The 12,762-nt window shown below is 38.2% G+C and overlaps 1 protein-coding gene across 1 annotated transcript; it reads right to left on the reverse strand.

Annotated features, from left to right (window-relative positions):
* Window positions 1–8,303: 8,303 nt before the first annotated feature.
* LOC308252324 (olfactory receptor 7A5-like) lies at window positions 8,304–9,215 on the reverse strand (the record flags this gene model as incomplete). Its single annotated transcript, XM_080676728.1, has 1 exon — window positions 8,304–9,215. Exon 1 carries the CDS (start codon window positions 9,126–9,128, stop codon window positions 8,304–8,306), a length of 825 nt encoding a protein of 274 aa, XP_080532854.1. The 5' UTR covers window positions 9,129–9,215.
* Window positions 9,216–12,762: the final 3,547 nt, after the last annotated feature.

The raw sequence follows: 12,762 nt of genomic DNA on the forward strand, positions 1-12,762 counted from the left end.
GTGTTGGAGGTGACTACCAAGAAAGATGAAAATAACATGAATGCATTTCACACAAAGTTGCATTGCTCATGTATTTGAAATGCTGCAATTCTTATTTTGTAGTCCAGACATTAATTTTAATGTTTTGTGTATGAATATGGTCCTCTCTTGCAGTGTCACCCCTGATATGGAATATTTGTCTCAATCACCTATGTCTCTGAGGGAATTATATATTCCACAGTTTTATTGAGACTTTCTTTGTTTCTTAAGAATGTAAATTGAGTTCTGACCATGTTATAGGCACTGTCCAGGTTGTGAGAATAGGGTGCTGAAGAACAAAAGTCGCTAAAATCCAATGTGGGATAAAGAATGTAGAAGCAAAAAACAACACAATAAATTAATTTAAATGGTGGGAGGAAAGCACTTATAAAGGAGATAGTGAGCAAGGAGTTCTATTTTTCATGGGTTTGTAGGTATAGCTTCAAATACGGTGATATTTGAACAGAAATCTCAAGTAAGTGAGCAGGAGAAATATCTGTGATGTCTTAAATAACAGTTGGGCCAGAGAGTGAGAGAAAAAGACAATAGTCATCAACCAGGTAAAAGCTGTGGCCCCGTTTAAGAAAGACTGCTCCTGAATGTATGTTGGAACTTTGAATCACCTTCTTAGCAACCACTAGAGGCCCTCTGCTTCCTGCTTGTGCATGAGCTTTCAGGACTGTTGCCTGTAACTAATCAAAAGCAGTAAATATTCTTCCTTGGTACCTATCCTAGGACTGCCCCCACTTTACCTTCTCCTGACCCCCATCAGTAGCCAATGTAAATTCTTTTAAAACAGTTTAAATATTTCTTCCGCAAAACATAAAGTGTAAAGAGCCTGTCAACTCAAGGACACTGGACATGACTTTTCAGCCTCGCTCTGCTGCTGGTGGTTTAGACTTCATGTCCCAGGACTTCGTCCTTTTCTGGCTGGCATTTGGTTCAATAGACTTTTTTTTTTTTTTTTTAGAAAGGTTTTTTCCCTAAGACATTTTTAACTCAAGAGGAAAAGAGATATATAAAGCTCTGAGGGAAAGTGTGGGTAGGGTAGAAGGACTGGCCAGTGCAAAGGCCCCGAGGAAGGTGCTTGTTTCTAATGTTCAAGTCAGAAAAAGTGAAGCCCATTTGCAAGGTGGATGAGCATGAGGGAGCATGATGAGAAGTGGTGGCAGACATGCTGAGGAGTGAGGTGGCCTGTCTGCTACTGCTGACACCTCAGGCACAGGGACTTCCTCATCCACACGGCCTCTTATGCTCTATTATTCTTGTTGCAAAGGTGTCCTTTGAATGGAAACAGATCCCCTTCTTAGTACCTTCTATTGATTGAGTTCTGGTTCCATATTGTAAGAGCCACCTTGGAGTGTATGAGTGCAGCTACCCCTGGTCTGATAACTGCTCACATCTGCAAATCACACACACACACCACCACCACCACCACCACCACCACCACCACCACCACCACCATCACATCACCACCATCACCCCATCACACCACCATGGAGTCCTAGATAGTTATTTCCATGTCTGTCTCAGCCCTAGCCATACTGATTATGCTACAAATGGATATAATACAAGTTGACCAAATCAGTGATCTCTTACCTGTGAAATGTAAAAATGTTTCTAGAAACTCCAATTCTTAAGCCTTCAATAGACAAATGAATTTGACTCTCTATACCGGGATGGCCATTTTCTTCCCTGGGTTTAATCAAACATAAATAAATCTGTTCAATGAATGGAGAGGAGAGATCAGGGCAGGGAGGGAATGAAACAGATGAGGAGGAATAGAGATTTAATAAGCTCAGTTGGTCCCTGAGAAACTGAGGAAGAAAAATCTTCTTGGTTCTGGCAGCATTTAAGCCCTTAATACATTCCATGGATGCCAGCAAAATAATAAGTTTTAAAAAATAAGCTTGTCTAAAAGACAGACATATTTTCTTTATTGCACACCTTTATAACTAGTAAAGGGATAAACCAACACTTCACACACATAAAGTGTAACAAAAGTTGGATATTTTTAGTATCATGCAATAAAAGATTTGTTTTCTATACCTTTTCCAAAGTCATTTGACCAATTTGTTTTCATGTGGTCCAATAGGGAATGATGTTATGTGGCATTATTTCTATGTTATTTGGGGGCTTTGGGTTTTCATATCTTTTTTGACACCCCGGGGGTGGGGGAGTACACTCTGGTCCTGGTACTGGTCTTAATCCAACATGCAAAACCTCCCCAGATCATGCTTTATAAATCCTGCCCACACCATGGCATTATTCTATCTCTTTATACTGAATGGCTTTCTTCATATGATTCTTCCTGAGGACATTATTTTTAACACACATTTATTTCATTGTTTTATGTCCTCGTTGTTAGATTGCATGATCTCAAGAGCAGGAAATACACCTGCTTTGTTCACATTTGGATTTTTCACAAAGGTATGTGATTAGATGTGCACTTACATGGAAACACAACTAAGACTGTGAAAAGTGATAAAATAAAAAATAAAGGAATAATGAAACTAGATTAAAATGAGTAGTTTCAAAATAACTATAGTACGCAAAATTGAATGGAGAATTAAATACTAACTGAAACATGACATAAAAAGACAATAATTTAATGATCACTATGGGTTAACAGTTAAATTATAAAGACTCAGAGCTAAAATAATGTAATATATAATGTTCCTAGAATGTTCTGGCACATAGCAGATGCTCAGTTATTGTTCTTTAAATGAATCTGGAATTAGGTCTCAATGTATATGAACATTTACCATATGTCAAGATTGTACTTCAATTTGTTTGAAAAAGATTGAATTGTTACAGGAAAGCTGCCATAAAGGGCTATCAATCTGAAAGAATATGATATTGGTCCTCACCCTCACACATCTTACAATATCAGAGGATACGAACTCAGTGTGAGAATAACCAATACATTTGTTATGAACATTAGAAATGACATATAAAATTTACTGGTGGGCAAAACCATCTTAAATAAAGCAAGAAATTTACTAGTAAGAAAATAGATATATTTAAATAAAATGTTAAAAAATTATGGTAAAAATATCTTACAAAAGTCAATTGAGTAACTATCATCACTAAAAACCATTTGAAATGCTGTAGAAAATAGGAAAGTGACATATGGGCATATATTAACAATAAGTAAATCAAAATGGTGATATAAGAAATAAAGTTTGCTGAAACTGTGTAATAGTTTGAGAAAACAACAAGAAATGACTTTTGCAAGCATTAGATGGGGAAAAATTGGAAGAGCAGTCACGTTGATTGAGGTTGTGACTTTTAAACTGGTAGCAAAAGGGGGTCCTCTCATTTTACTGGCAGAAAGTAAAGTGCTAAAATTTTGGGAAACAACCTGAAGTTAGCTATAAATAGTACAAATGATGATGTTATTTAACTCAGAGTTTCTCAGCACTGTTGACATTCTGGGACAGATTTTTCTCTGTGCTGAGGTCTGCTCTGTGAATTGAAGGTTCTTTACTGTATCCCTGCCTCCACTCACCCCTCTCCAGTGTAACAGTCACAAATCTCTATGAACATAGCTCAGTGCCTCATGGTGGACAAAATCACCCCCAATCAGAACCACAGTTTGAATTTAATAATGTAAACATACCATTCTAGCATTGATGTGATAGCAATTTAATGATAAAGAGTATGAAAGACCATCAAAAGTGTGAGTAGCAGTCACATTATGAACACTTACATAGCCACTGAAATAAATTCATAGATCAATTAACCAAACAAGCATAGCAATCTCTCGTCTCTGGACTAAGTTGAATTGTCTCTCCGATGAAAATAGCTAAATGTTCTTGGCTTCCATTCTCTCTCACCCTCTCATGTGGGGTCAACTGTGTTATTGGACTCACCAGGATAAGATCTCTGAGAGGAAGGTCATTGTGGAAACATCTGAATTCTTCCCTGAACGGTTGATGATAGAGAGTAAAGTTCTGTTCACATGCAAGACAGCAGGAAGGTGTGCAGCATCCGTCGCCGGCCAGAATTAGGACTTCAAACAAAGAACAATGACAAATAATCATAACCATGCTCCTCCCAGCCTAAGTTCACACATGCTGAGAGAATGGAGCGGAGAAGATATTTATAAATCCCTGTACCTGCTCCTCAGGCACATTTCCCTCCTGTTACTCCCACCTCTAAGCACACGATTCCCCCAGGAAATAATGTTCTGGACAGAAAGGAACATTTTTTCAGACTCACTGTTTCCAACAGACCAGGTTACAAGTCATATGAATTCAGTTCTTGTCCCTACTCCTTCTCCATGAACTCTTCTTTCATCCAGATCTCTAAACCTCCTAGCATCCCATCTCAATTCTGAGTTAAGTGTGCTCCAAATCTAAGACAGAGTAACCTGTCTGGAGTAGGTCTCTTCTGTCTTCAGCACTGATTGTGGTGAGGACACAGTCCTGGTATCTAGAAAATTTCTGTTCTCCTTTTCAACAAGGCGAGAGCTGTTCTTTAGACAATAAACCTTGGATCCTAACAGTTGCATGCATTTGGCTTCCTGACAGTTTTGCAATAACATTAAAAATTTTAATTAAAAACCAGGCAAAGGGCCTAATGAGTGTTGCTCAGTGGTTGAGTGTTGGTCTATGAACCAGGAAGTCACAATTCAATTCCCAGTCAGGGCACATGCCCAGGTTTTGGGCTCGATCCCCAGTGTGGGTCCTGCGGGAGGCAACCGATCTATGATTCTCTCTTATTATTGATGTTCCTATATCTCTCTCATTCTCCCTTCCTCTGTAAAATCAATAAAAAAATTTTTTAAATGGGCAAAGGATGTTAATAGATACTTTAACAAAGAGGATTTTTGGGTGGCAAATAATGATAGGAAAAGATATTCAGCATCATTAGTCATTAGAAAAATGCAAATTAAAAGCACAGTGAGATGTCACTGCACACACCTATTGGAGAAGCTAATATTAAAAAGACTGTCAATTCCAAGTGTTAGCGAGGATGGAGGCACTAGAGTAGTGTGTGGCCCATCTTACCATCCTACCCTTGATTATTTTTCTAACACACATAACATAAAAAATACCATCTTAACCATTTTTTAAGTGTACAGTTCAGTGCCATTAAATACATTCAGAATGTTGTACAACCATCACCATTCATCTCCAGAACTTTCTCATCTTCACAAACTGGAACTCAGTTCCCATTAAACACTCCTAATCCTCTTCTGGCTAATGGCACCCACCATTCTACTCCCTGTCTCTATGAGTTTGACTCCTCTGAGGACCTCATAAAAGTGGAGTCACACAGTATTTGTCCCTCTATGACTGGTTTCTTTCACTCAGCATAATGTTCTTAAGGGCCATGCAAGTGGTAGCATGTGTCAGAATATGGTTCCTTTTACTAAAAATTTTTAGTGGTAAAAAACACATAACAAAATTTATCATTGTAACCATTTTTAAGTATGCCGTTCGGTAGGGTTAAATACCTTCACATTTTTGTGCAACCAGCCTCCAGAATTTTTATCTTGAAAAACTGAAATTCTACACCCACTAAACACTAAGTCCCCATTCTCCCTCTGCCCGTGCCTGGCAACAACTATTTCATTTTTGGTTTCTATGGATTTAACTCCTTAAGATATGTCATATAAGTGAAATCATGCAGTATTTGTCTTTTTTTTTTTTAACTGGCTTCTTTCACTCAGCATAAGGTTGGTAACTGTCTGCTTTCAAATTCCTATTTTCTGTTGTGTGTACACTTTAAATGCCACCCCCTTCTATTAGGACCTCCATACCCAACAAATAAAACTATTATATTGGATTATGAATATTTTAACAGCATGTCAATAAAAAGAAAAGCAATGTGTACATGAGGGTGCCAACAACAACAACAAAAGGATGGTATCAGGAATGCAACAGCTCTCTAGCTCTGTTAATCAATGGGTTAAGTCCCTGGACTTGAGATACCTGGAAGGAAATTTTTTATTTCTTTTCCACCTAGAAATGGTAAGCTGGAGGCAAGCAGCAGAAGAGGCATGGTTATTTTGGAGGGGCCTGACCTCAAGAGTAGAACTTCCACCTCTGCTCATTAAACATATTTTTACTCTCACTCTCTTCTCTAAGATCATTTGCCATTAAGGGCAGATATAGAAATAAAACTTTACTGAATTGACATTTACACAAGTGGTAGACTGTGTGCAGAGAGGGCCCTAATTCTTTGTCTGTTTCCATGTCTTCGGCAATGTGACTGTGAGCTCCTCCCATCCAGAGGTGTAGTCTTCTTCTCCATCTCTGAATCTGGGCAGGAATTAGGATTTTTTTTAGTTGTTTTGGTCAAATAAAATATGGTGGAAGTGACAGTGTGCTTTACCAGGCCTTGGTGCATTTACACTGCTCTCACTCAGACCCTGGCTCAGCCATGTTTTCCAGAGGAGAAGACATACAGACAGAACTCATTTATTCCAACCAAGCCCTCCCCACATCAGTCACCATAGCTGAGCCCCTAATACATAAGAAAGCCCAGCCAAGATCAGCAGAGACACCCCCCTGACCCACAGCTGACTACAGACTCATGCGGAGACCAGCAGAGAACAGAACACCACCCCACTACACAAACCCATTGAAAAATAAAGGAATTGTATTAAACTATTTGCTTTTAGGATAGCTTGTTATAGCAATAGTGAATTGATACTATAATCAAAGCGAAAAGAACTGAGGTAAATTATAATAATCTGCTACTTCTTTTATCATTTGCACTGATATTTGAGGACAGCACTCACAATCATACTGTAATTCCAATACATTTCAGATAACTGTATAAAAGTGACTCCATTGAGATTCCCTTCCAGGCAGTCAAGACAGGATGGAAGGACATGCTTGTTTGTGCAAGAAAATCTGCACATAACTGGGCAGGATTCATCCTTTGATCATAAAGATTGAAGATATGCTCCTAGCCAGTTTTGCTCAGTGGATAGAGCACTGACTTGGGGACTGAAGGGTCCCAGGTTTGATTCCAGTCAAGGACATATGCCCAGGTTTCGGGCTTGATCCTCAGTAGGAGGCATGAAGGAGGCAACCAATCAATGATTCTCATCATTGATATTTCTATATCTCCCTCTATCTTTTTCTCTGAAGTCAGTAAAAATACATATTTTTAAAAAGATTGAAGATATTCCTGAGTATAAAGACACTTATTGTTTGATAGTGAGATTGTTCACTCACTTTCCCTTTGGTGGATTTGAAAAAATTTAGAAAAGGGGAGATAGTGAATTTAGAACACTAGAAAGAGTCACATTAGAAGAGAGCATATTTAAAGTTTTTAAGGAGCCCTTGCCTATATGGCTCAGTTAGTTGAGCATCATCCCATGCACAGAAAGGTTGCTAGTTCTATTCCCAGTCAGGGCACATTTCCAGGTTATGGATTGGATCCCTGATTTTAATGTGTATGGGAGACAAGTGATCAATATTTCTCTCTCATATGGATGTTTCTCTCTTCTTCTCTCTCTGTCCTGCTCAGTTTATTAAAAAAGCATATAAAAAGAAAGTTTTAAAGCAAAAACAGTGAAATAGTTCAGAAAAAAATCATAAAATACACCACACATTTTTTCACCCCAATGAATAAGGAGCCTTACACCTGGAAAGCATATTCCACACTTTATTAAGTACACAAGTGCCATGAAAAATATTTTTGTATAGTAAAATAGCTATTATTGCTTCATAACATTTAAGGTAATCTCTGACTCTAACCATATTAGACCAATCTATCTATTAAAATGCGTATTTGTAGACTTTTCTTGGAAACGTGTTTGATAGTCAATTTTTGCCAGTGGCTATGGTAGGCATGTGGACACAGAGATGAATAATAGAATGAAGAACATAAAACCAGGAGACCAACTATAAAACATACTAGCATGTCAAAGTGTACATTATCAAAAAGAGCAATAAAGGTAGTGCTATAAAAAATAACAATGAACAAATAAGTGAAAACTGTGGACTGTAGTCTTAGAGTTACCTCTAAAATAAAGTTATGCAAATGATCTTAGTACCCAAGTATAATTTTGTCCATAGGGGTGGTGTAATTCATGACTATTCTCTCAATAAAACAATAGAAAAATTACTTGGAATGAAATATGTCATAAGATAATAAATTATGCTAAAGTAATTCATGTTAACTTAGGAGATAAATGAGAATTTCCAATTACATATGGTCCAAATATTGGATTAATTTGTGTCAGAACTTCTGGCCCTGAGGATTTGAACCCTGCATTCCTGGGCAATTCTTCAGCCTAGTACAGTTGGCTTTTGAAGAGCTTACCTGCCAAGGAATCTTTTCAGGGCCCTCTTTATGTCCTTGTTCCTCAGACTGTAAATAAAGGGGTTCAGCATGGGTGTGACCACAGTGTACATTACTGAGGCTGTTGCACTTGAGTGTGAGCTCCGGAAAGCAGCAGAGCTGAAGTATACTCCTAGGAGTGTACCATAAAACAAGGAGACAACTGAGAGGTGAGACGCACAGGTAGAAAATGCTTTATACTTCCCCTGAGCTGATGGGATTCCACATATGGAGGAAAGTATCTTAGAGTAAGAGTAAAGGATCCCAGCAAGGGAACCACCACCCAGCAGCGCACCTGTAAAATACATTATCATGTTGTTAAGAAAGGTGTCAGAACAGGCAAGTTGGAGCACCTGATTAAATTCACAGAAAAAGTGGGGGATTTCAAACTCTGAGCAGAAGGACAGCCTCAACACCATTAAGCTTTCCAGCAAGGAATTCAGGACACTCATGATCCAGGACACCAGAACCAGCAGTCCACAGAGCCGGGAATTCATGATGACCATGTAGTGCAGGGGGTGGCAGATGGCCACAAACCGGTCATAGGCCATTACAGTCAGGATAAAGTTGTCTAAGCCAGCAAAAAGTATGAAAAAATACATCTGTGTGATGCAGCCTTCATAGGTGATGTCTTTGCTCTGTGTCTGGATGTTCCACAGCATCTTTGGGATGGTGGTAGAGGTGAAACAGATGTCTACCAGGGACAGGTTGGAGAGGAAGAAGTACATGGGTGTGTGGAGGTGGGAGTCTGAGCTGATGGCCAGGATGATGAGCAGGTTTCCCAACACAGTGATTAGGTACATGGAAAGGAAAAGCCCAAATATGAGGGGCTGCAGTTCCAGTGCCTGTGAAAGTCCCAAAAGAAGAAAATCTGAAATTTGTGTGCCATTGCTTGGTTTCCTGTGTTTGAGGACGTGACTATCAGAAAATAAAAAAAATGAATCAATAATTGTCACTTTAGCCAGCATTAGTAACTCAGAATAAATGACATTCTTATGTTTTAGGATCAGGAAAATAATTTCCATTTCTGGTGTGTGATTTATTCCCTATTATGGTATCTCTACTGTCATTTCTCAATAGAATTTCCTATTCTACCATCAACCTGTTCTTCAAAAACAATGTATATTGTTGCTTTATTGAGAATATCTTCCATGCATTTGAAGAATATATGTTGGCCATAGACCATGTTCCAGGCACTTTTCAGAGTATGGCATGCTGAAAACTGGTCTTCCATCAGTTAATTGTCAGCAATTAGTTCAATGTTCAGTTCTCCTTTTAGCATCATAAATTAGTCCTTAATTAGTTAATCAGGCAAACAAACAACCACAGGCTGGTGCCTATCAAGAGTCCTCAGGTACATGTGCTTGGCTTTGACTCTCTCTGACCCTCTCCTGAACACACAGACAGGACCTTTGGACTCACCTGTTTGGAAACTCTGAGGGGAAGGTCTCCATTGGGAAATACAACCTTCTGGATGGCTGATGATGGAGACTGAAGCTCTCTGCCCAGACAAGACAGCAGGAAGGAGGCAAGCACAGGTCTCCTAGACAAACTTAGGATTCCAAAGCAACAACTAGGTCCCATCCATCCCAAGGTCATACAAGCTGAGAGACTGGAGATGAGGAGATATTTACAGCTCCCTATGTCTGCTCATTAGGGGCATTTCTGTCTTGTTACTGCAACTTCTAATCACCTGATTTCCCTGTGGGTCTGGACAGAAGGGAATGTTTTCCTGGAGATACTGTTCCCAAGAAACCAGGTTAGGATTCAAGTGAGTCCAGTGTCTACTGGTTCATCCTTATAACATTTGTTGGGGTTCAGAGGACTAACATACCAGCATCTTATACCAATCCTGATTTAAAATTTTTCCAAATTTAAGACTGAGGATGCAGCCTAGATTAGAAACTTGAATCTCCAAATATTGACTTGTGGTAGGGATACAGGCCCTGATATCTACAGAAATTTGCTATTTCTCTTTTCAACAAGGGGGGAAACTAAGTTCCTTTGATATAAACTTTGTGTGTTACACACTGGGCTTCATGACACATTAGCCAAAAACAATTTGGCATTTCCTCCTTATATCACAAGTTAAGAGCTGTCATTTAGTCCCCCACTATGAAATATTTGTTAGTTATAAGAAACATATTTCAATTATTTTACATGCTAATCTAAGCTTGGAGTAGGAAAGTAAATAGACTCTTCCCCGTAGCCTCCAGAAAAATCATAGCCCTGCAAACATCTTGATTTTAGCCCACTGAGACCCATTTCCTGTTTCTGACCTCAGGAATTATAAAAGCACGAATATGTTTCTTTTAAATCAATTGTGTGGTAATTTTTGATTAGCATTAAAAAGTGAATACACCTTTATCCAATGAAAAATTTCTTGAGGAAGCTGAGATCAGGTGTCTCAATTCATTCATTTATCCTTCCCTGGGTAAAGGCATTTTGGGTTGTAATCCCTCTTAAGTAAAAGAAATGTGTAATCAGTTTGGAGATATTCAGGCTCTTTAACTGGTAGAGAATTTCTTATTGCCTAAATGAAAATGTGCTCTAGATTTTGATGCCTTTGAGGCATTAACATAGGAAAAGTAATTCATCATTTAACTTCAGGTCTACCATTTACTTTAAATCTTCATGTCTAAATTTCTACATCTTTTAATTCTATATTAATTCAAAAATTCATTCTTTTCATTTCCATCCTCTTTAAATTTCTCTTAAGCTTCCTTTCAACATGAAATATGTGATTATAAATGAATCTATGTTTGTGTACATATAAATTGGTATGTTTGTTTGAAATAAAAATGTATATGAATAAGCACACATATACATACACACTTTACCTTGGAATTTTTTATTTGGGCTCAATGAAATATGCCATATATTTTATTTATTGCTTGCAATATTCCTCTGAAGTTACATTTACTATCCCCATGACAAATGTTGCAAACAATAGATGAGATATATGGCCATATTTCATTGGAAATTTAGGCTCAGGTATATTAAATGTTTAACAATTACTACAAGAAGCCATTAAATTTTATTGTGCATTTTCCTGACATATACTAATGGAAACATGAGGTATTGACTGTAATTTTGGTATGACTTTTATTCATCAAATAGTGGATTTTTATCATGTTCATTTTACATTATGTAATTATACTTCTTAAAAAAACATGGAAGGAAAATAGCCTAGGATCTAGAGCTCAGGTAGCAGATTCACACTGAGAAATGGTAGGAGGTGTTTCTTCTACCTGGGAGAAAAGCTAAGTTTCAAGGATATTGGAACCACAGAAGTAAAATAAAACAATTCATATTCAGTACTATTTGTTTTCTTTAAAATAGAAGATAAATCTAGATATAGAAATAAGATAAACTGATGATATAGTGCTTCAAAAGAGATCACCATGGCCACTTACAACATCATGAATGAGCCTTAGAAACACATGTAGAGACTCACAGCTGACTACAGACTCATAGGGAGACTGGCAGAGGTCAGTAAAACTCCCTAACATGCAATCTCACTTGGTAATAATGGCATTATATTTAATAACACTAGAGGCCTGGTGCACTAAATTCATGCACGGTGGTAGGGGGGGATGACCCCTCAGCTATGGCTGCTCTCTCTTGCAGTCCAGGACCCCTTGCTCCTTACCACCCACCTGCTCACTGCTCCTTAACACTGTGCTCCTCAGCCGTGGGCTCGGCTTCTGGCGGGAGCGCACTGACCACCAGGAGGCAGCTCCTGCATTGAGCGTCTGCCCCCTGGTGGTCAGTGCGCATCATAGTGACTGGTTGTTCTGGTTGTTCCGCCGTAACAGTTGCTTAAGCTTTTATTATATAGATGCTTGTAGTATGGCTTGTCATACAACAATAGCTTAATGATATAATAATCAAAGTAAATATAAGTGAGGACAGTAGTTATCTGCTATTGATTTTTGTTGGCACTTGTTCTCTTTTTTCTGAATTATAAACTATTTTAATTAACTGATAAATATTGAACTTTGTAGCCTATAAACAAATAATACATCTCCTTTTTAAGCACCCATGGAACATTGACAAAAGTCAGTTAACTTCTTAGCCACATATTTCAAAACATCAGAAGAAAAAATTCAGATATATTCTCTAACTACAAGGCCATAAAACTCAACTAAAAAAAAACTTTATGGGGGAATTTTTAAAGCAATCTCCTGAAATACAACTTGGTCAAAAGAGAATTATTCAAACTATTATTTAAAAGATTACAATGAGCCCAACTGGTGTGGCTCAGTGGTTGAGCATCAACTCATGAACCAGGAAGTCACTGTTCAATTGGTTTGATTCTCAATCAGGGCACATGCCTGGCCTCAAATGTGATCCTTAGGAGGAGACATGCAGGAGGAAGCAGATCAATGATTCTCTCTCATTGATGTTTCTATCTCTCTGTCCCTCTCCCTTCCT

The sequence above is a fragment of the Plecotus auritus genome, assembly GCF_963455305.1.
Source record: "Plecotus auritus genome assembly, chromosome: 6".
NCBI lineage: Eukaryota > Metazoa > Chordata > Mammalia > Chiroptera > Vespertilionidae > Plecotus > Plecotus auritus.